This window comes from Medicago truncatula, chromosome 2, assembly GCF_003473485.1.
Source record: "Medicago truncatula cultivar Jemalong A17 chromosome 2, MtrunA17r5.0-ANR, whole genome shotgun sequence".
Classification (NCBI taxonomy): domain Eukaryota; kingdom Viridiplantae; phylum Streptophyta; class Magnoliopsida; order Fabales; family Fabaceae; genus Medicago; species Medicago truncatula.
The window spans coordinates 16,647,918-16,672,778 of record NC_053043.1 but is presented as its reverse complement, the minus strand read 5'-3'; the positions used below and the strand labels follow the sequence as shown (position 1 = coordinate 16,672,778).

At 32.0% G+C, this 24,861-nt stretch overlaps 2 protein-coding genes across 3 annotated transcripts; one reads left to right on the top strand and one right to left on the bottom strand.

Moving 5' to 3' along the window:
• Nucleotides 1-904: 904 nt before the first annotated feature.
• LOC11441152 (transcription factor bHLH35) lies at nucleotides 905-8,526 on the top strand. Its single transcript, XM_003595029.4, has 5 exons — nucleotides 905-1,076; nucleotides 1,188-1,353; nucleotides 1,797-2,030; nucleotides 3,200-3,370; nucleotides 8,200-8,526. The coding sequence occupies exons 1-5, from the start codon at nucleotides 1,003-1,005 to the stop codon at nucleotides 8,287-8,289; spliced, it is 735 nt and encodes a 244-aa protein (XP_003595077.1). The 5' UTR covers nucleotides 905-1,002; the 3' UTR covers nucleotides 8,290-8,526.
• A 1,095-nt stretch (nucleotides 8,527-9,621) lies between these two features.
• On the bottom strand, nucleotides 9,622-24,463 carry LOC11441582 (DNA ligase 4). 2 transcript variants are annotated; one of them, XM_039830482.1, is made up of 28 exons: nucleotides 24,349-24,463; nucleotides 23,948-24,314; nucleotides 22,396-22,487; nucleotides 21,632-21,717; nucleotides 21,419-21,555; nucleotides 20,863-20,937; nucleotides 20,041-20,132; nucleotides 19,572-19,643; nucleotides 18,301-18,380; nucleotides 18,181-18,218; nucleotides 18,093-18,099; nucleotides 17,782-17,937; nucleotides 16,417-16,492; nucleotides 15,860-15,984; nucleotides 15,724-15,758; nucleotides 15,579-15,637; nucleotides 14,867-14,950; nucleotides 14,297-14,386; nucleotides 14,159-14,207; nucleotides 13,959-14,046; nucleotides 13,673-13,876; nucleotides 12,629-12,754; nucleotides 12,441-12,540; nucleotides 12,252-12,357; nucleotides 11,915-12,045; nucleotides 11,615-11,779; nucleotides 11,288-11,443; nucleotides 9,622-10,645 (listed from the first exon to the last, which is right to left on the bottom strand). In XM_039830482.1, exons 2-28 carry the CDS (start codon nucleotides 24,278-24,280, stop codon nucleotides 9,898-9,900), a joined length of 3,510 nt encoding a protein of 1,169 aa, XP_039686416.1. In that variant the 5' UTR covers nucleotides 24,281-24,314; nucleotides 24,349-24,463; the 3' UTR covers nucleotides 9,622-9,897. The 2 variants fall into 2 exon arrangements, with proteins under 2 accessions (XP_039686416.1, XP_024632383.1); XM_024776615.2 differs by having other exon boundaries at nucleotides 23,948-24,448.
• Between the last annotated feature and the right edge of the window lie 398 nt (nucleotides 24,464-24,861).

Genomic DNA, 24,861 nt, shown 5'->3' with positions numbered 1-24,861 from the left:
GCACCGACCGCCACTCTCCTCCCTCTTCAACCTCAGGCTTTACATGCCCACCACCTTCCGCTTGGTTCTCCCCGAACCACGTCGTATTGGGAAATGGTTGCTCTGATACCATTTGTAACACTTCAGATGGCTTTCAAGATTGTCGACTCATCCTACAAACCAACACGAATCATTTTAGAATGTTTTCCTTACTTGCAAGCTTTCCAAGAAACTTCCTAGTAGAGCACTCATCCTAAAATTGCTCCAAGTCAAACACATTTAACTGTAGAGTTTTTATGGAATGAGCTATAAAAAAAAAAGATACATCTTGTTGATATAGGTAGTACAAAACAATTATTATAAGTCTTCCTTCAACCATGTAGAGTCATACCTACACAGCTCTGGGATCCCTATCATTCTGATGTGATTCGGCTCACCTAGAAGCTGTTTGAAGCTGCCTTGTACACTGACTACCACTCCTCATCCTTCTTGGTCTCGAGCGTTATAGTTTACTCGGTTTAAAACACCTCTATTTAGTTAAAAAAAAAAAACGCAAACTATTTCATCTAAATGTATAGGTAAAGAAATCAACAATACAGTTTGCAAAACATGATTTGTACATTTCATATTCTAACATGTGCGCAAATATCAGCATTCCTTTTCAAATAAAACTCAATTAGGTCATGTAATTAGAATAGCAGTTATATCATAATTCATTCATTAATAAATTTCTAATTCACACCATGTCATTTGACGCGGTGTCATTGACCAGCTAATTAATTGAACGGTTTGGATTTTTCTAGGAAGCCTGAATAGAAAGCACATAGTAGTACAACAAAAACTATATACTATACCATTTATTTATTTTATTCTAAGTGCTAACACGTGAGTAAATTCCATCACTATATATATAAAGTATGCAAAGCAAAAGATACCAAATAAACCAACCACCTTAAATTTCTTTCAATCATCAAAGTATCATATTCTTAGTGTTTGTCTCCTTCAATTTCAACTTTAACAACCATGGAGAACATTGGTGATGAGTACAAGCATTACTGGGAGACCAACATGTTCTTCCAAACTCAAGAGCTTGATAGGTAACAATATCATTTAATTCACTTTGAAATTGACTTTTTTTTTAAAACCTTGAATTAGAGTAATTAATTATAATTAATATTGTTAATTAAGATATATGGTTGTGATTGCAGCTGGGGATTGGATGAGGCTTTATCAGCATATTATGATTCAAGCTCACCAGATGGTGCAGCATCATCAGGAGTTTCATCTAAGAACATTGTCTCTGAGAGGAATAGGAGAAAGAAGCTTAATGAAAGACTCTTTGCACTTAGAGCAGTGGTCCCAAACATTAGCAAGGTAAACATCACAAATTTTAGTGGTCCATCAATTAATTATTATAATTAGTGTACTACTCATCCCTCAAAAAAACAAAAAATAATTAGTACTACTCAATTTTTGGTTGCAATTTTGTTGTTGATTTTTTTGTTTTGTTTGAATTAAGTGGTTTGGGTGAAAACTACTCTCTTCATAAAATATAAGTACAAAAGTAAATGAATTTTGTTCATATATATATATATAAATTTTGCTTATATTTTATTACAGATGGAACGTAATTAATATTATGTGACACTGTGAGTAGGTAATTTAATTTTTTAAACATTTCATTAGAGGTTCGATTTTAGACTAAAGCCTTTGATATCAATTGGAAAATATCAACCATTATGTGTTTAATTATTTCGAAAGATTAGTCTCTGACGTCAATTTCTTTCTAATGATCAGTGGTGACTTTCTTTTTCCAGATGGATAAAGCTTCAATAATTAAGGATGCTATTGAGTACATACAGCTGTTGCATGAGCAAGAAAAGGTTATTCAAGCTGAGATAATGGAACTTGAATCAGGGATGCCTAATAATATTAATCCAAGCTATGATTTTGATCAAGAGCTTCCTATGTTGCTAAGGTCCAAGAAGAAGAGAACAGATCAGTTATATGATTCTGTCAGTTCAAGAAACTTTCCAATTGAAGTCCTTGAGGTAAATTGGCCCACTCTCTCTATCATAATCATCTCTTTCTCTTTCTTCAAATTTTTTAAGAAACAGTATTTCCCAATTTCATAAAAAAAAGGAAATAGATAAATTACTATCAAATTGTCATTATCACTGAGCTCGCAATTTTTTTTTAAAACCAAGAGCACAATGACATAAAATGTCAGTGCTCATAACTCATAACTTAGTTCAAAAAAAATAATCAAATAGCATAAAACCTATTTTTTTTTTAAAGCAAAAAAAATTCATTTAAATAGTACAAATACAAACTCTTTCAAAAAAAAAAAAAGTGCAACCATAACCTAATTTTTATACTTAAAGAGTACCATAGACTCTTGACCAAAAAAAAAGAAGAGTACCATAGACTTCACCTTAGATTCACACTTCATTATTTTTAATGAAAAATTAGAGAAAAAGAAAATCATCACTAATTAAAGTGATCAACACTCTAATGACCATTTCATAATTACCTTCAAAAAAATTTAAATTTTATTTGTTCCTTAACATCAAACTTCAGTAGATCTTTACACATAAAATGAGCAATGATATTTAGAGACAAAATAAGACATTGTATAGGGACCTGCACAAAAAAATGTCTAATATATATATATATATATATATATATATATATATATATATATATATTGATTTGATTAAAAGAGAGAAAAGAATAATTCAAATAATATAAATGCTAAATATGTGTCTACCCGTCAAAAAATATAAACTAAAAGAAAAACAATGCTAACGTTTTGTTAAAATATTATTTCTCTAATAAGATAGATAGTGAGATAAAAAAAAAAATTGATAGTGAGATTTTCAAACCATGCTAAAAACGAATTATTAATCACCACCTTAATGAGGTCCACTATTGCCACACCATCAGTTACCCTAATAGAGAAAATATATTAGCCTCATTTTTTATGTTCATACAACCTATCAAATACCAAATCAGACTTATCCACTATTTTTTTTTGTTAACAACCAACCCCCAACAACAAATATAGATTAAAGAAGAGATTGTAAGGCATCACCTCTCTCTTGTATTATTGATGCTAAAAAAATAAATGTGGGGTGTGATGATTATAATTTTATAATTATCTTTGAATTTTTAAAGTCATTAATTATGATTGTGTAATTTGATATATGGTGGAGTGCAGCTTAGGGTTACATACATGGGAGAGAATACAATGGTAGTGAGCTTGACATGTAACAAAAGGGCAGACACAATGGTAAAATTGTGTGAAGTTTTCGAATCTTTGAAGCTTAAAATTATTACTGCCAACATCACCTCTTTTTCAGGCAGGCTTTTGAAGACAGTCTTCATTGAGGTTACTTTTTATCCTTTAATTTCACTTTCTTTATTTTATAATAAATATATGATAGTTCATCCTCTTTATTAAAAATATATATTATTCCTATTTAATTTGCTTTGTAGGTTAGAGTAGACCAACCTTTATTTTCTTCTTCCTCAAATAATATAAAACAACAAAATTTAAATGTTATAATCAAACAGTCCCGTTAGAGTATCTCAGTTAGCAAGGACAATGCATTGTTATATTTAGAGGATAGAGTTCGAACCTCAAATATCCCACTTATTCATCTTAAAAAATGAATTCTTTGACAAAAAATGTTATAACCAAACAATATTTAAAAAATTGTATAAAATTAATATCAAATAGATGAGACACCTGAAACATAATTAAATTATTTAATTGGAACAAAAATGCAAACGAACTTTTAATTCAAATAATCGAATCATAAATATTATCCATGTGAGCATAACTTAGTTGACAAAGATATGCATTGTTATATGTAGATGTCGGGATTCGAATCCCAAACACTTCACTTATTCATGTTGAAAAAAGTAAACTCTAATCATTAAACTACTTGAAAAAAAATTGAATCACGATTCAATAAGCTAAACAATCTAGTCCAATTTTATTTTAAAAATTATCAAGTAAATAAAGTATAAAATTTAAATTATTAAAAACAAAACAAGATATTACAGCTAGAATAAGGGGGCCTCCATGCTTCAAAATCGATAGACCACTCACCACTTTTACAAAAGTGGAAAAGTGGAGCATCCATTAACTGAACAATGAACATTTTTAAATAATTAAGGCAATAATGAGGGTTGTAACCAGAACATTCGAGTTAAGTACCACGTGTGTAATCTCTCCCATTTTGAGTATTATACTACTTATATATATATATCTTTGTTGATTAAAAAAAGCATTCAAGTTAAGTCAAGTAAGAAATAGGAAGGGATAAGATTGGTATGGTGATTAGATGAAAGAGTTAAAAAGGGGAGAAATAAGGGTGATTTTGAATTCATTTATCACCTTCATCAAATGTTATAAATTAACATACTTTTCTTTTTATCATGAAATCGATATGAATAACCTGAAATACTAAACAAATAATAATTTAGTTTTTTTAATCAAGAAGTAATATCAAGCATTCGACTTTTGAATTCTTAAATTGTCTATTCTTTCCTTCTTTTTTTTTTTTGACACATTCTTTCCTAATTTAAATTCTAAATAGCTAGATTTTTTTTTACCAAAGCTAGATTATTTTTATGATTTATAAAAATTATAGTTTTTATTCTAAAATTACGCTCGCATAACTTCATTTATTAATGGTATAGAAAAGATAGATTAAAGAATTATAGAATGGAGTAATAAATAGTTCGGAGTATCGTATGAGAATTTTTTTTACTATAAACTTATTATTATTGTAAAATTTTACCATTATAGAAACGCGTCTTCAAAATTAACAATCAAATAACATAAATATTTTTGAACATATATTTGAAAAAATTACCCTTAGTAGGTTTTTTTTTTTTTTTTTTTAAATCTACAGCATTATTAAAGAGAATTTCAAAACTACCAGTTTTAATTAGCCAAACATTTTCAATTACAAGTTTTTTCTTACCAACACAATTCTTTTTACAAATTCAAAGTTAAAAGCATATATACAAAACATGAATATTAAAACTGAAACTTAGATATATTTAGGGAGAGTGTATTCTTTTGGTGCTGTGCTCTATAGCTTCAAAATTGAACTCCATTAGTTTTGTAAACTTTGGTGTAATTTTACCCTCTCAAGCATTTCATATAGAAGAAGAAGAAGATAGTGTGTAGTGCTATTAATAAAATTTCTACTTATCCAAAAATAAATAAATTTAAATAGAATAGAGATTATAAAATTCTAACAAAAAATGTAAATTTAAATATGTGTTGGTGGTTTTTCCACAAGTGATACATGAATTAGGGTTACCTTGTATCATGAGAGGGGACATAAAAAGACAAATAACTAGGAAACGTGTTTCTCATTCTTGTGTCACCTTATTTATTTCGGCATGACCAAGACCTTACCGCGTGGTTTAATTTTGTTTTTTCACGCACGTTCTTGTTTTTTTTTTCTTCCTCTAATAATGGCAAGATGTCAGATTAAGTACAATTATTGCATGATAAAATTTGCAAAATGGGAACCTTCCACCAAAGCCACCATTTCTCTATCACATCACCCACACCAAAATGGCAAAATCCTTGTCATAGTTGCGTATATATTTCTTTCTTATAAAAGAAAGTTTAAGTGAATAGTATTTTGAGGCTCATTAGGGTTAGGGCTAATTTCAAGGTTTAACAAACATATTGAGGTATTTATAAATTAACCACAAAAAAAAACTTAATATATACTATATATAAAAAAAACTATCACTTTCAGCATTTTTAAACTGAATTTTTCTTTTCAAAAATATTCTTAATTTTCAATACAAATAACACATGTAACAAATAGATAAAAATAAATTTAAATATTAAAACAAATGTAACAACTTTTTCTATGTTGGTGTTATTAAAAAAAGAATTTAGATTATATTTTTTTGTTAGTGTATTGTATTATTGTCGGTGTCGTTGAAATAGGTAATCATGGTTAGTTTAATTTTTTATAACTTAAAAGCAACAAACATTTATATTTTTTTTAGTTTTAATTAAAATTAAATTTCATAAAAAAATACCATTCATAAATTTTAAACGGGGACCATCTTTTTGCTACTCTTAATAGTGAAAGTTAAATTCACAAACTTGTAAAGGATTGAACTATTTTTTATCAAATGGACCAACATTCATTAACGCATGTTGCTTATATAATGCATTATGTTAAATTCTACTCAAACAAATTGTCGTTTAGCTTGTGTCTAATTCTAATTAATCAATAGTCAATACCCATTCTAAACCATAGAAATGGATTATTCTAATTGATCATTACCTATCCTAAACCATAGAAATGGATTTTCTGATTGTCGTTAGTCAATACCCATTCTAAACCATAATTGTTTATTCTGATTGTCATTATTATATGTATAAGAAAATGCTAGTTGTTACTAAATATTCCAGTTAATCTTAATATAAGAACCATTTTTTTATGTGGTTTAAAATATAAGCAAAATTTAATTAATTACTACATCTATCATCTCTAATATATATATTTTTTTCTGTTACACTATCATCTCTAATATACCCTTTTTATTTATTTAGATTTTATTTTTTCAGTAACTCTATATTTATGGGACAAGTTTCCATGAGGACAAATTTAAAAAGTACAACTGCCTTATCCCTAAAAGAATACATGTCTTTATTGTTTCTTTGACAAAATTAAAGACTTGTAGCCACACCAACATTAAATTAAAGACTTATAGCAACCAAATCAATTAATAGAGATTTTCTGATTTGAGAATTCAATATAAAACCATAACCTGATGGATTCTTCATGCTAATTAAATATAGCATTAGCTAGCGACAAAAACTAAAAGCTTTCTAGAATGTGATATTTCCACATGCATATTTTTTGTTTTTGTTTCATTTGTCAAATTTTATATTTCTCAGGTGCATCGCGTTTGCGTGTCCTTATTATTTTAATTTTTAATAATATTCATTGTATAATAATAGAGCTGTCATGATACTCTTATCTGTATTGTAACCAAAAAAAAAATACTCTTATCTGTATGATATTGTTAATTATTAATGACAACCCTGAAAAAGTGTTTATTAATTGATATGTCCCACAATGAGTGGAACCCTTATTTATTACTAAAAAAATACTATAAACAAAACAAATTTTACATAATTTTACAAGATAAAACCTTATTTAGTGTTGATTTTTGACAATACCTTATTTAGTGTTGATGTATTCATCATTAACAAAATTACCTCCTTTAAAGAAAACAACAACAACATTACCAATAATACCTACAATAGAACTTCATATTAATTATCCAGAAGTCCTAGTTCAACTGATAAAATGTCGAAATTGTTAGGCCGGATGTCATGATCGGAGTTCGAACCCCGGTAACTCCACTTGGGTGTGTGAGTTTATAATAGCTTTGTCATTTCGTCTATCTATCCAAAAAAAGAACTTCATATTAATTGATTTATAATAGAAAATCAATTAGAATTTAAATTAATGAACTTCATATTAATTGATAATACCTACAATAGAACTTCATATTTTATTTAAATGAGTCTTGCGTGTACATATTATTTATTTATAATTTTATGTCAAAAAAATAGTATTTAATAATACCTCTCCAACTCATCATTTCAAAATTAAAATTACTGAATTACTCCCAAAAGAGAGGGTTTAGTAAAACATATTTTTTTCTCTGAGATCTTTTTATTCTTTTCAATGGAGATATCTATTTGGTTCAAGGATTTTGAGGGTAAGTAACCTTGTTGTGGATGGTCTTAGCATTCTCTCTAGAACAATTATTTTGCCAAATTGGTCATTGAGAGAATATAATCAGTCCATATTTTTTATTTAAATAAAAGAATAAGTATTATATGAACAAAAAGAAAAACAATAAGTATTATAACTTATCATGGATATGGATAGCTAGAAAACAAAGAAACAAGCACCTCATTATTTGTCATTGTAATAAACAATTCTAATAATCTATAGTTTGTATGCAATTTTTTTAATGTAAAATATATCTAGCTTGACGTGGCTGTATACAATCAAATATTTTTTTAATTCAAAATTAGGGAAGGGGGAAACAAAACAACATTTGCAATTGTAAAAATAAGTAAAATGAAATGAGAGGTATCATGTTTCTTACTAACATGTGCATTTTGTGTTTCATCCTCTTTTTTTTCAGGCAAATGAGGAAGATAAAGATCAATTGCAAACGAATATCCAAACAGCCATTGCAGCTCTTAATGACCCTCTAAGCCCTATGAGCATCTAATGAAGTGCTTATTTGTAATCATCATTTTCAAGCCACTAGTATATAAGTTTAGGATTTGAGGAACCGTGGCTTTTATATTTTCATAGCAGTTAATCATCATTAGTTTCTTCTTCCTACTCAATTTTCCAATTATTAAGGAGTTTTGTTATCTTGAAAAGTTTGCAAGTTTTCTTCTCTTTTCATCCATTTATGTCTTAACATGTTATGCTTAATGCAATAAAAGTTCATTTTAAACAATTGTGAATCTACATCGACGTGGGTGTTAAGTAGTTTATCCTTAAAGTCGATGTTTTAAAAATTAGATTGCAGATAGAACCGGTGAGACCTTCATATCATGGTTGAGTCGGTTCATTCAATTGAGTCGTGGTTGAACCGGATAATAAATAAATTAGAAAGTAAATACATTATTAAAAAAATTATAAATTGTAATTAATTTTAATATTTTAATCCAAAACACTTTATTTGTTTAGAAATCATGGTTGGGTCGGGTCTAACACAACCTCACAAAACCGGCTTGTGAAGTGAGGATTGCCCCCACTTATAAACACATTGTCAGGCCATCACCTATCCGGTGTAGGACTCTTAACACACCCTCTCACGACCAGCACTATTGGCCTTGGTTCGTGGACATAAATGGTGGGTGGCCCGATAGCGAAAACCTGATAGCAGGTAGCCCAATGGATCTTGAAGAGGCTCTGATACCATTTTAGAAGTCGTAGTTGGGTGTAACACAACCTCATAAAACATCTTTATAATTATACCACAGCTCGAAAGAGGTTCATCTAATTTTGTAAAAGCAAGTGATTATAGTAGTTGAATAAAAATTTAGCAATTGACACCGTTAAAGATAAAGTTTACATAGATGTATATCATTCATATATAAAAAAAATAAATGTGTAACATTCTTCTTTAATTCTGTCCAAAAAAATATATACTTTTTTAATGGATGGAATAAGCAAAGAAAAAGCACTAGAAGAAACGCCCAATACTTTTTAATTTGCCATTTAACATTCTTTTGTTTTGTGTAAATCGGGTTTCTTTCATGCGTATCGCAGAGATTAATCTCTCGAACCTTGTAGAACCTAAAAGTTTTAATGTTGTTACATGCCCGAGACTCTTAGTTAAAGTTAGAAGAGACATGTGTCATCTCATCTATGCACTCTTGGATTATCGCTTAATATTCATGTTAGAAAGCATTTCTCTTAAGCGGTGCTTTGTAATCGCCTAACTTTCTTGTTACAAAGCATGTCTCTTAAATTTCTACTCCACCGTGAGCACATAACTCATTCATAATCCAACCTCGGGAATGCTAGTATCTTCATAATTTTTAAATCCGTTTAACTGTAACTATTCATATCATTTGTTAAGAAAAATTAAATACTTCTGCTACTAAAACATTGTTTACTTAAGTGTCAAGTAGAAACTATGGTGTTCATCTACCAAAAAAAAAAAACTATGGTGTTCCGAATCAGTGAATCTTACATCTATAGACAAACACCAGTTACCCTATTTGCAAGAAAATATGAAAAGAACTTGACACTAGTTCAAATTTGAACTTTTGAGCCATATATTCATTACATAATAATCCATCTATAAGACGAGAGTACTCTACAAATCCTTTAGAAAATCACCAGCGAGAGCCTTGAAGCTAACTTTCTTTTTCTTTGTAGTTGAAGAAGGCTCTTCATTAGAGATTTCTGGTGGCTTCTCTGCCTCGACATGATGATTCCTAGGTTGCTCAACTTTGTTCATAGAAAGGCCAGGAATCATGTCAAGTAACATTGCCTGTACAGGATCAGTCATAATTTCAAGTTTTTCAGTCACCTGACTACTTTGGTCATTGTCCGCATCTTTCATTTCAATTTCGGGAACAAACATATTTTCATGTTGGTTGTCCTTGAAATCCTCTAGCCCGATTCCCTTGTTTTGTTCAGAACTTTCTACTCCTTCAGTACCACCTTGGACATTATGAATTTTCTCAGTCTCGTGTGGTTGTGAACGTACGTAGTGAAAATCAAGACTTCCTTCTACATTGTCAGCCTCTTGCTCGTATGGTCTTTTATCGAGAGAATCACTTTCATCTGATTCATACTCAGATATTTTGGCACGCTTTTTCGCAATCTGTGATCGAACTCTTCGAGCTTGATTTGTGTCTGTTTTTATTTTTGTAATACTTCTGCCTGGAGGTCTTCCTCTTTTCCTTGGTCCAACCTTCGCTTGGGATGCCAAAGTTAAACTGTCTTCAGAAGCAGCTTTTACACTACTCTGTTTACTTCCCTTGTTAGAGATGGATACGTTTTGGTCTTCTACATTATCTTTTTTGATCAGATGAGCATCTACCGCCAAGGCATGTTCACTAAAACAGAGCCAAAAAATAACATGAAATGCTACGAAAAGTAGTTCCTAATCTTTTGAAATAAGAAAAGATGTAGCATATAGTATCATTTGTTTAGGACAAGGAAATGATTTTTCAGTATGTGTCGGTTCTTGGTAGTCTAAAAATATCACAATGAACATAGGCATAGACTCCAGATTGAGATTGAACTCTTCAATTCAAGTTCTCATTTTTCAGAGCCTATCGATATACAATTATGATTGGGCCCAATTGTGTATTCCGCATACATCAGAACAGAGAACTCCCACTCTCTCGATCACTTTTGTCATTTTTAAGTGTTTGTTTAGGATTTTTTTTTTAAATCATATGACTCTAAAATGAAAAGCGGTTTTTATGGGTAGTAGACAAACAGAAATAGCTTCAAATAAATTTAAAATCTCTAAAAAAAAAAAAAATGGCTCTAGATTCTTTTAACACAAAACTTTCTTTTTTTTAAAGCTGAAACAAACATACCCTTAATATGGAAATAAAAGGCAACAGAACTTGTGAAAAACATGTATTGTAGAGTATAACAATATCAAAGCATTTAGATGCACTGAGATTTATAACTTTGTCATCCAAATAATTGGGAGATTGTAAATGCCTGGAAATGCATTAACTTACCAATCCTCAGAAGTTGACTCTTCTATTCCATAGGGCTTAATGCTATAAGTGTCTTCTGATAATCTTTGGCAACTGTTTAAACAATCTTCTAACCACTTGGAATTAATTATATGCAACCTCTTTCTTCCAAGAAGTTTTCTCTCAACTGAAGTGAAACTACATAGTTGAAGTACCCCCACCCCAAAAGAAACCCAAAAAAGAAGTGTTAGACTATAAATAATACATGATATACAAATCATTAATATTCACATTTTTCTTTCAAACCAAATGTAAGTAATAAATAATGAATATTCAACATGACAAATTGCCAACGAACAGATCACTCACCTACTCTGTATTTCGTCTTCATAGTTGGTATGACAACTTGGTAAGAACAAGGCCACCACATGAGTTGCGGAGTTGAGATTAGATGTGACTTTTCCACCACCCATGAGAACTTCAACTTTGAATCTCTTCGAGGAAAGTTCCAATAGAATTTGCCAATCTTCTTTCCTGTATGAAAATAGAGAATAATCAGCAAGCTAAAGAGAAAACTTGGAAAAATTATGATTGTGACCAAAACCCTCAATCCCATACTGTAGGCCTAGTAAAAAACATAGACCCAATTTCACATTTACTGAAGCTTACAATGATGGCATTGTGGTGCGGAAATAAATGGAGCATCCATTAAAGATAGACCACTTATCCTTTGGGCAGTATTTTTTCCTGTAATGGTCGACAGTACTGACATCTTCTGACCTATTAATATTACTTAAGAGCTGCAAAATAATGAATGGAAGTTAACTCGATTTACTGAGGAATGACCTAAATAGATCTTTGGTAAATATTAAAGAGGAAAAAACCATGGCACATCAATAAAGTAGCTATAAATCATAATTGTAGACAACCATCCTTATAGTAGAAGCATTATGGAACACAAAAGGAAAAGAGGATACGACTCAAGGACATACACTAATGCTATTACCTGTTTGATGTCTCCAAGGTCGAGATCCAAGTAGTAAGAGTCCGAGAACTCATCAATATCTTCTTGTAACTTCTTCTTGGTCAGTTCAGAAAGAAAGAGGAAGTACCTTCCAAAGGAAACATTGAAAGAAATATACAATAAGAACAGCTTTACAGTATTAAACAAGTTCATATTCAGTCAGAAACTCACTTCAGATGTAAGGGGATGAGCTTCTTTTGTGCACAGCAATCTAATACCCAAGTATAATGAATGATATCACCACGACGTTTTGCTGCTTCAAATTTAAACCCTACATACAACGGTCTTTATTAGATAAGCAGACAATACAACTGTCTTTTTCAAGCAGTGTTTGTATATGTGTATCAGAGAGATCGAACCTTTGCTATCTGCTGCAACACAATGAGTGACTGCGTTATTTAAATTCATTGAGAAAGTGCCCCCATTCTCAGCAACTAATTTGTGGAAGGACTCTAGCGAATGAGATGGAGGGACATTAACAAAGTCTACACATGTCAAGGCAAACTATTTTGCACAATTAACAATTTTCAGATCAGCCAGGATGATTAATGAGTTATTTCTCTCATGCTGCTACACTGTCAAAATCATTAAAAAAACAATTGGAGGAAAAAGGCTAAAGGAACATAGAATAACTTTGTAATGGAAAGAATCACATTTCTTCGTCTCTATGGCAGCAAAGGACCCTTATACTATGAGGAATACAAGTACCATGGAGCATGAAGGAATTTTCATTAGATCTTGTACATATGCAAATGCTATTTTTTGACACAATTTTAGTTGTGTGGCAGGAAAATAAGTGAACACATGGAAGCACAAGCAACTCAAAATAAAAAAACATTAAGGTGTGTCTCCAAGGCATAACTCGGGATGTTCTGGGACATTCGGAGGTATTTGAGAAGGTCTAGGTTTTAAACAATGACTATTAATATAATGTACTAGCAACTAACACTTGCTTGTAAGAAAAGACATAAGGGATGAAAATATGAGGAAATTTGAAATGTAGCGCCCCATAGGGGTCCAGGCTACTTTATAGAACAAAAGGCTCTAGGAAAGGGAAGTAGAATGGACTAGAATATGAATGAATATATGTGCTTAACACGCTATTTTAACATGAAAAAGTAAGTACAATAATAACAAGTATGGTTTCGCCAAAATGCGGCTCTGCGTGATATCTGAAATGCAGAGCACTCCTAACATCTTGAACTTGTACAATTTTACTAGTCAACACCAATTTTAACTACCATGATAGCCTTATACTAATAGTTAGGGTTGGCAACATATACAACAACGCTATAATTTGGAAATAGGTATAAAAGCATATTTCTAAAACAATATATATAGAAGGAAAAAAAAAAACTGCAGCAGGACTGATGATTGGTAGCTAGCAAGATTTTTCAGGATACAGAACATCATATTTGAAAACATTAAGGAACCTCCCGTAACACTGGAAACATCAGTCTGACTTAAATGAGAGGGAACAGTAGACATGTTTTTCTTTTCTCCCCTTGTAGAGGATTTCATGCGTTTTGGTTTACTGTCCTTGTTGCTCCCATATTCTGTATTCCTCTGTGTGGTACCGTTGCCAGATTGCACCAATTCTATAAATGCTGCAAAGGGGGGAAAAATAAAGGAATTAAACTCATGGAAAAATCACCGAGTATGCAAAAACATATTTTGTAAATCCCTTACATTGTACATCAAGGCATTCATGCCAATCCTTGTCATATCTCACCCTGTCAATCCGAGGAAATCTCAGAGAGTAAGGTGCAGCGAATGCCTGCAAATAAAATCATTCAGATTAAAACTGTGCAGTTCAAGAGACAAGAAAGATTGTGTAGACTGCAATCCTTCCAAACTCAGATAGACACACTGCATTTTCAAGGCCACACCTCTGATTCTATGGTTCGGATGTCACTGGTTACAGACAGAATAATTGATCTGCATAAAGAGAACAGTAATTGGGGATCAAAATTGAAAATGCAAGTGATATGTAATTCAGAGTTCAAATGTGTGCTTAAAATACTCACTTTTCAGGGCTATCGACCCACACATCAGGTCTTTCTTTGGAATGATTAGTAACTTGATAAAAACTTGGCGGGCTCGTCTTTGGATACTTTCTGAGAGAGAGGGAGAGAGAGAAGGCAGGCTTAAACTAAAAGTTGAAAATATTTATTGAATACATCATTTAAATTTTTCTGCTTCAATACCAGAAATTAAAGACAAGTGTCCCCGTGAGCTTCCCTATCCAACATATATAAAACCTATTAGGTTTTTATATCGGGTCTAACTCATCCTGTTAGTAAAATGATGGGTGCCTCCTCTTTACAAATTATTTTCAAGTCTTACCTCTTTTAACGTAAAATTTTTGACTTTGCAAATACACCCTTCACATCTAGCACAACTGGGCTTGGTGTGTGGATACTTTGGTGGGTGGCCCGAATAGATAGGCTTTGAAGCCACATATTAGGTTTTTATATTGGGCCTAACTCATCCGTGCAAAACAGTTTGTAAGATGAAGGGTGCCTTCTATTTATAAAACAAATTCAGGCCTTATCTCTTTTCAACGTAGGACTTAGATTTCTTCCAATGTAACCTACCTGAAGTAAGGTTTTAGTTTGGTCACTACTGCTTCAAGCTCATCATCAGAAAGTCCAGTACCAACTCTGCATAAGGAGATAAATCTGCAAAGAAAATAAAGACAATATTAATAGATGCATAGATAGCTTGGTACATACGTTAAAGCAATCTACTCTTAAGTATAGCAATCATCCGATAGGGTCCTAACGCCCAGTTGGGCGGATAAGCTAGAGCTGGATTAAGTGCTTGATCAAACCCCAAAGAAGCCCATCTGAGGGAAGGTATATTCTAGACGATCGTATAAAAGTCAGATTCTCTAAAATGTCATGTTATACGAACAAAAAGATTTATACATACAAATAAGTCAGTTAGATCTTATAAAACTCAGTTTTTTATATTTTATATTATATTATAAATAGAACATAACCATATTGGCCTATTAGCAAATTAGTCTATTAAAAGATAGGCCAAATGACTTAGCTTAAGACGTTGATAAGAAATAGACCTTTAAATAACACATCGAGCTTGGGCCCTGAATTTTTTTCACGTATTATGCAATGAAATGTGGCAAATCTACTTGCCACATCAGCACTTGACGTAAGCATACTAAAATTGGTTACTTCTAAAGAACAGGAAACCATAAGTTAAACCCAAACTAAAGATAGAGCAAAACCAAAATTTTGACATATTAATACAGACAAAAAACATAACTACGCCCTAAAACATTTATACCGCTTGGGATGTGTATTTGGTGATGGACGCTCTGCAAGGCCCACCAAGAATTGAGCAACCTGTAATGAAAAACATGCCGCTATAAGTCCATTTAACAAAAGAATAATTTGCTATAAATTCAAATGCTAGGAAATAATTATGAAACCTCTCCCCCATGTCGTCCGGAACCATAGTAGCCACCTAGAAATCATCAAAAACAGAAAAGCTGAGATAACTATGTTAATCAAACTACTCCAAGATGTACATTAACTCTTAAATTTAAGAACACAGCTGATATAAACCTATGATAAGTACGTCCAGATCAGAGCCAGCATGAACGTAATCAGGCTTCAACTTTAGCCATTTTCCACTGCGGTCACTAGGTTCCCATTTGGAGCTGAGGTCTTTTACTACAATTCCCTCCTCTCTAAGTAAAAGAGACAAATTAAATTATTAAAAACCATATCCAATTTCTTCTTTTTTCTACTTTTATTAAAGATGTCATATTTTAGAATCAAAGCAAATAAATCATATCTTCACACAGAAAAATAATCCAGAGCAATGTTGGTCAAGCTTACTAATAGCTGAAAAAGGAAGACACTAAAGAGCTAGAACTGAGCTGCTGCTCTCCTAAATCCATTTATTGCTAGGTTGTGAATATTCTCCTTTGGTTCATTTAGCATGTTTAAGTCTGGAATATTTAGCTTGAATTATAAAAAGGGTTTGTCTATTAAGTGTTTGAGGCATTCTAAACCCTCCTAGATTACATTGTCTTGAGATAAATCACAAGAAAATAAGATTTTGACTAAATAAATAAAAAAGTTACTGCTTTAAATATCCAAATCTACTTTTTGCTGACCTATTTTCAATGGTTTCTTTGAAAAATCTTTCAACTTCCTCCGCATTGTGAGCAATAAACGACCAACATGGTTCACCTGCAGAACATCAATCAATTAACATATGCCACATGGTGACCAATATTATATGAGCATATGCTAACTCATTGCATCACTGAACAAATAAATCTGTGAATACATTTAGACATGAACTCTCCCTTTCTACTCATTTTCACCCTTTTTATGTGTAGGGAAGGTATTTCCATCATCCAACACCCATTTAAAATGATTACCGCAAATTAAATGTGCAAAATTAAAATAAATGAGAATATTTATTGACTCCTTTTCCCTAGAAATTAAATTCAACTATGAAATGATAATAAATGTTAACAATATTCTATCTATTTATTTGTTTGTTTTCTAATGAATAGAAATTCATGAAAAAATTAAAAATTATAGTTATTTTGGAAAGAAACAATTTAAATTATAAAATGAAAAGACAAATTTATGAAAATTTATTTTTGGCTTGACAGGAGTATCCCTGCTCTTATTGCTACAAAGTTCAAAACATAAGAGTCATAAGCAACAATAAAAAAATATAAACTGAATTATTTTATAAAAATAAAATAGAAAGAGTGATTAAATGATAGAAGGTGAATAAACAGAATTGTGCATTGATATTATCTAGCATGATGATGTTTTTTTTAAAAAGCCAAACTAATCCACCGAAATTGGCACCGGGGAGAATCGAACCTGAGACCTTGAGAGTCGCACACTCCAACGTCCCAAGCCAACACCATCAGGCCAACCCAAGTGGGTTATCTACTACGATGATATTAGTTATCTCCATTGAGAATTAACTTCACAATAATATGAAGAAAAATTGAAATTTGATTAAGTACATGGATTTAAAAAACAACTGTTGCACACCGCTTCATTGATGCACGACACATACCAGGCAATGGAAATGAAAATTAATTTTAGTCTTTCATAAAATCAAAATTAATTCAATAGTAAATGATATTGCACAGGGGTTACGACTGTGCATGATTACACCATTTAGAGCCTCCAAATCTCGCGCAACTTTCTATCTCTCTCTGGATTGCAACTAGAAAAGCATAATAAAGTGATTAAAAATGTTCAAGAATTTCTCCAGGAAAAGTTCAACTCAGAACACATGACAAATAAGCCATCATCAGAGCTGGAATGAAGTAAATGAGCAAATTGAATCACTTTGGATATGATATCAAAACAAAATAGAATACTTAATCAATCAGTAATGAACATACAATTTATGGATCAGAGGAATAATTGCTAACATGCAAGGAGAAGTCTTTCAATATAGTAAGTACACATGACAAGGCAAATTGGTACAAAGAAAATATTACCAGAAGACCGATGATTGTTGATACCACCATTAGGTAGTAAAATTTCAAAACGACCTTTCAATGGCTTAACAACTTTACGTAAAATCTCATGCCGCTCCTTCAATGTTTGATGAATTACACTGGTATCTCCAAAATAAAGGATGTCAAATGCCACATCTAACCATTTTTGAGTCAAGGCATCTTGGATAAACTTTTTTGCATTAGAAAATATTCATAATATGCAGAATTAGATACCCATTCTATCATTGAAACTAAATCACATCACATTGATAGATGGAATTAATAGTTGAATTGCACAGAGACAAGGATACAGCATAACTGCAACAAGAAAGGACCAAAAAAAGTTAGAATTACAGTTTCTCAACAAAATTAAGATAAAGAATATCTAAAATTAAGAACCTGTCTATTACTCTCAAGCCCATCCCTTGCTGCCTTGGCTGCCAATAACAAAAAATATTAAACGGGTGATGTAACTAAATTTAAGACTTTAAAGTGGCTGAGACATATTAAAGTACATGCCTATTTCCTGATTAGAGCCAAACTCAGCAAATCGATTCAAGGATGTATCCCAGACCAACATTTCACCATCAAGTATGCATCTAAATAAAATCACAAGGTCAGAAACAAAAAAGAAAAGGATAAGCTTTTTCACACATGCATTATAATGATACAATATTAATGCCATTAGAAATTTGCATATTGTATGTATTAAAAAAAAATGAAAACCTGGTGGAGGAATCCCCTTCCGAAAATAGTGAAGTCTATCTTGATAATTTTTAGCAATGAATAATTTTTGTTAATGATTGTTGATTATGATCGTAATCTCTAATGAATATATTTGTACAATTCCGTTATAATCGTAATATCAAAGCTCTGTAGTTCATTTCCCGTTTTCTAGTTTCGTTTCACTTGTTTGGTTTTACGATTACAGAACCACTGTCGGAGTCTCAGCCAAAACAGCTGCCAGAGCCATTAAAATCAAAAGTTGAAGATCTATCATCCACCAGAGCTCACACCATCAACAACCACAATTTGTGAAGCTTTCCCAGTTGTAAATAATGGCCGGAGATCTAATCAGACACTGTCGCCCGTGACAATGTATTTTTTAAGAGATGATATTAGATAGTCTAAAATCAAGATCAATATATTATAAGATGTTTTTTATATTGTCTAACATTTAATAACATCACGATTGGTAGTGGATACTGTATGCTTGAGTGTTGAACATGAGTGCATGACCCTTGTTATTCCAAATTCTTGATATATTTTGATATATTATTAATAGGCTAAAATATGGTTTTGGTCCCTGCAAATATGCCTCGTTTTGGTTTTAGTCCCTGTAAAAAAAAATTGTTGTTTTTGGTCCCCGCAAAATATTTTGATTTTGAAAATAGTCCCTTTGCAGGGACCTTTTTAAAAATTAAAAGATTTTGCAGGGACTATTTTTCTAATAAATGGGTTCAGTCATCATGTGCCACGTGTGCAAATCATCACAAAAGTGGCGCCAGGGACCAAAACCTAAACGAGGCATATTTGCAGGGACCAAAAACAAAAAAAAAATTACAGGGACTAAAACCAAAACGAGGCATATTTGCAGGGACCAAAACCATATTTTAGCCTTATTAATATTAAAAATAGAAACAAACCCACATCAAACTCGTTGACATAAGTTTAATGTCACATACACACACCCCTCCAAATTATAATTACATTGCCTATCAACAAGAATAAAAGAATGGGACGGAAATCATTTGAAAGGAACATAACTATAATACATGAAACGTTCTCACCTATCGACAAGAATGTTTTGAATTATGATTTCTGACATCCCATGAGCATATTCAGAATGATCAATAAAGTTCCTGCAATCATGGGCAAAAAGGTAAATAACAGAACACCTATTTGGGCAAAAATCGGTAAAAGAAGATTATAATGCACAACAGTAAGACATTTTCAGAAACACCTAGGTATAAGGAACACGAACACCCACAAAAGATAGAACAACTACCATGTCATATTGATCTTGTAGCTTCTTCACTTAATAAGTAACCATTTATTCCCTTTGAAGAAGAAAAAGAAGTAACCATTTATTTAACTATAAAACATTTCACTGAACCTTTTTTTTTCAGATCAGATGTAACTGATTTCACACATATACAGACTGGGAAGGTGGTGTAAAAGCAAGAATCCTCCTGACATGAAAGGGCTGCAGTCTAATGTAAAAAGTAATTAAACTGTACAAAATACACGAGCAATTACCTTGAGAAAAAATGTATCTCCGTTCCATTTTTATGAATTTGAATGCGATCACCGTCAAATTTGCACTCAGCAACCACTTCCTTACCATGAAGCTAAATAAAAGGAAACATACAAAATAGAAGTAATAAATATCAAACTGATGAATTCCCTATGCACGAAATTATGCATTTATCTACCGAAATAGTTTTAAAAATAAATTTTACTGTCATCAAGAAGTCAACATTGTGTTGAAAATCGTGTTAGACAAAAGAAGGCGTGATCTTTGCCCACAGTTTAAGGAGGAATGTGTGGTCATTGAAGTTGAAATTATAGGGGAGGTTTGGTATAGAGGACGAAAAGAAAGAAAAAGACTTTCAATGATATTCTTAGATTGAAATAGGGATTAATGATAACATGATGTTATACAGAAGACAAGCACAAGCTCTAATTCATACTATGAATTCGATTAAGTACTAGACTCCTGACACTGATCAAATAAGGAAACAAGCTCATTCAAGATAGGATAAAATCCCCAAGAATAAGATGTGATTCCTAAAAATCTAAGATCCATAAAAATAAGATAACACAACTGTACCTAAAATAAACAACAAAAAAGAACAACATATCCAACTACATAATACATCAGTCTCCCTCCCTGAGATATTTTGTAGATATTTTAATAATTGAAAACTGGTTGCATGTTTAAGACAAATGGATAACATTTTGTTCCAGATATTCACAGTTCAGGATTTTATCATTGTTCAGGATCACACCCTGAATGTAAAAAAATGTTCCCCATTTCCGTTTAATAAATGACCGGTTAAAAGGCTAAGTGAAGCAAACCTTCTTCCATGCGTCAGCTGCGTTAGCAACTCTCTTAGCTAATTGAGGACGCACAGCTTTTCCAACTTCAATATCCTACAAAGAAAAAAGGATACAAACAAGAACGAAGCGATTTTCTGTTAGGAACCTCAACCTCTGATATTTCTATTATTATTTTCCAAGAAAAAAAATTCAGGCAAAATGTGGGAATAGATCATCCTTCAACAAATAAAGGTGGGAATAGATCAAGTAGCCCTATATAGCAGCTTAGCTAATTTAAAAGGCTGGATATCATCAAGTATTAAACAATTTTTATATGACAATTCTCCAAGAGAGCAGTTTTACCTACACATTGCTGAGTTTAACATGGGGATGCTAGTATTCAGCTCAAACATGACTTGTTTAGAGCCAAGTTAAGTGAATAAAACGACATCCTAGTGCTGTAAATCATGTTCAATGCTATTTTCTTTAAGCTGTATAGAGTTCGAAATTTGATCCATGTAGCCGACCCCACTTAGTGGGATAAGGCTCGGTTGTTGTTGTAGAGTTCGAAAACTAATTTTAAATCACAGCTAACCTGCCGCTTATGACGTTGGTTCCGATCCCTTAGCTTCTCACAAACTAGTTTTAAGTCACACGTAACATTGAACAAGTCTTCAGCATCTGGATGAAATTCATGAAAAATGCTTCTTTCACTAATTCCGAGCTTCAAATCTGCGATGAAATTTAGTTACATGCCTGAGACTCATTTAAGGTATAAAATTTATTTACTGGTGCAAATGAAAAGCACCTTTGAGGATTATCATGATGATCCACTTCATTTCTAGCGCATTTGTCTTTTGGATAAGGGTTGAAAGAACCAAAGTCTTCTCACCCCTGTAACCATAGTCACCCCATCCAAGAACCAGGTTAGATAAAAACGGCATAAAGAACGATGAAACCATATGATAAGAACTGTTTGAAAATTGCAACTTCACCAATTTAGCTTAAATCACTATAGCAACATATTAGATACAAAAACATGGAAATAAGATTTTCTAGTTCAATATACTGCAAAGTGTTTTCATGTTTTACACACAAACAATAACCACACACAAACAAAACAGGGCATGTCTAAAATAGGAACCAGCAAACAAGTAAGCACCGTGAAAGCGTAAACAAACTTGTTCAATTTTCAATTTCATCTGCGAGTTGTTAAATGTTAAGAACGTACAAAATTGAGTAGATAATGGAACTGGTACAAATTGATTTATCCTGTTGGCACCAACAACTAATACCAGTTTCATATTCTAATTTGGAGTCCAATTACACTGTTATCAAAGCCCCTCCCAAAATTGATCATCTCCTTCTTGCCTTTTTTTCCATTTTGATCCCTCCATCAGATTCAAATAAAAAAACACCATACAGAAAAAAATTTCATCCCCAACCACATATTCAAGACCTTAGGCATGCAAATACAACTGCACACAGCAGAAAAAGCAAGGGTCTAACAAACATTGAAACATAGTACATAGATAACAAAGCGGTGAAACAATCAAAGCAAAAACTGTGAACCTGTTTTCGCTCGAAGACAATTGATCAAGCAAGTCATTCAACTCCTTTATTGTCAGTCCACCTGAAGCAGTACCTTGCCTAAGCTGCAGCACCTGTTTCATAAACAACAACACTCCATTTTCAGCAACAACAAAACAACAACAGTTACCGAAACAAGAAGCATTGAACCAATCACAAATTCACAATACAAAGTTCAACAACAATAGTTTAAAATACAAAGTTCAACATAAACATCACCAAAAGGAAGTTAAATTGAATGTATGAAAACAAAAGAAAAAAATACTTTCTTACCTATATAAAAGTCTTGTTTCAAATTATTGGGTATTATTATTATTTTTCAAATATACCCCTAATAATGCTTTGAAGAGTGTATGCTACAGAGTGTTTGTTTGGTTTTGCAGTTACAAAAATTGATTCTGGCTAGAAGTGAATTGAAAGTAAAGTGATTTATATTCTGATACATTCATGCAAAATTGGGTTGAACAATAAATTTGAGGCTAAAGATCATAGAGGCAAAAGCTCCAACTTCTAGCTTCCAGTGAGAATCATTTCGAGATACAATATCAATTCTACTCAGATAAATTCCAAACATAATAAAATCAATTCTACACCTCTAGAATCAATTTTGCTTCCTCCAAAAGTGGAACCGATTGGTTCTGCGTTGATAAGAATTGATTATGTATTATTAATTATCACTAAGGCTTTGTTTGCGAGTTTGGAGGGGAAGAGAGGGGAGGGTTTTGGAAAAAAGGAAGGAGCAAGTGGAAGAAATAGAGTACATTGGAGGGGAGGGCTTTGGTGGGTTGATTTTTCTTCATAATACAAAATCCTCCTCATTTGGGGAAACTAAAAAGTTGTATTAGAGGAGGGTATTGGGGGGTTTTTGAGGGTTTATATGAATTCATCAAATTTATTTTATGTTGTTATAATATTCTTAATATTAAAAATATATGAATCATAAGCATTAGTTTATGATTCTCCAAAAAACACTCTTTCAAAAAAATGTGAAAGATTTCTCCATTTCTCTTTGTATTTACCACCCTCCAAAGCTTTTCCTTCCCCTCCCCTCCAACTCCCAAACAAAGCCTAAAAGTGAGTTGAGGGTAAAATGATTTGTGTTTGGATACATTCATGTAAAAGTGAGTTGAACTATAAATTTGTGCGTAAAAGTCATCTTATAATCAAAAGCTACAAATCCTATCTTCTAGTAGAATCAATTCTGGAAGCAAAACCAATTCATTTGAAAAGCAACCAAACATATCAGAATCAATTCTACACCTCGGAATCAATTTCAACTCACCTATAAGTGGAACTAAACATGCACTACACTAAGTATCTCGATATGACAGACATTTGATATGCAAGGCTGCATGTTTAAACTGGTGATGATTCCCTACTTCACAACTCTTGGTGTCTGAGTTTCGTAGTTAGACTCTTTAGAACAGTAATTTATATAGAATTATTCATTTAATAGATACATTTAATACCCTAATATCTTTCATAATACAACTAAAAATTACAAAAAGAGCTGAGAAAGCTAGTAGAAGATAACCTCTGCGGCGACAAGCGCGAAATTACCGGCATTAGCACCAGTTTTGGCACCACCTTTCCTCCAATTAACAAGCCTAAGAGCATCGTGCGAGTCTTTCGCCATTCCAAGAGCATCAATAAGAGAAGTAGCAAGAACAGATTCTTTAAGCCCATAAGAACCACGTTCACGATCAAGGTTAGGTAGAATGAGTCGAATGGCCGGAAAATAGTTCCGATCAGTGCAGAAGTTGTCCAGAAACTTCCGGAACTTTGCGCGTTTCTTCGCTGGTGCTTTTGTTCGTTGTGTCCATGTAAAGAGGCTGCATAGGACGCTGAATTTTGTAAGTTCTGTCATTTGAAACGCGCGTTTGTGAATAAATGGGATTAATTTGAAACGCGCGTTTGTGAATAAATGGGATTAATTTGAAACGCGCGTTTGTGACTGGAAAGTGGGAAACTGAAACTGAAAGTTAAGGAAGATTAACGGCTTCCTTTGTACGTCTTCTGGTAGTCGATTTTTTTTTTTTTTGTTTACCTTCTGGTAGTCGGTTCAAAATTGAAACATTGACTTAAATTTTATTTGAGTGAATATTTTATTTGTCCTAATTGTTGACCTATTGATCAATTTTTTCTCAAAATTAATCTAAAGAGCAAGATTTTTTTTTAGAGAAACTAGATGGTTATGTTCAATCAATCTAATAAATAATCAAAGATATAAATATGAAAAAATAACTTTAATGTTTCATTTGTATCGTAAAACAACTTATAATTTAGAACAATTTTTTTTCAACATGACTTAAAATTTTGGAAGATGGAGTCTAAATTAATATCATATTTTTTTTGACCAACAACTTAGTATCATATTGATCCTTGGAGAATCTAGACTAATATCAAACTCATCATTTGAGAAAGGCTTAAATAAATCATCATTAATAG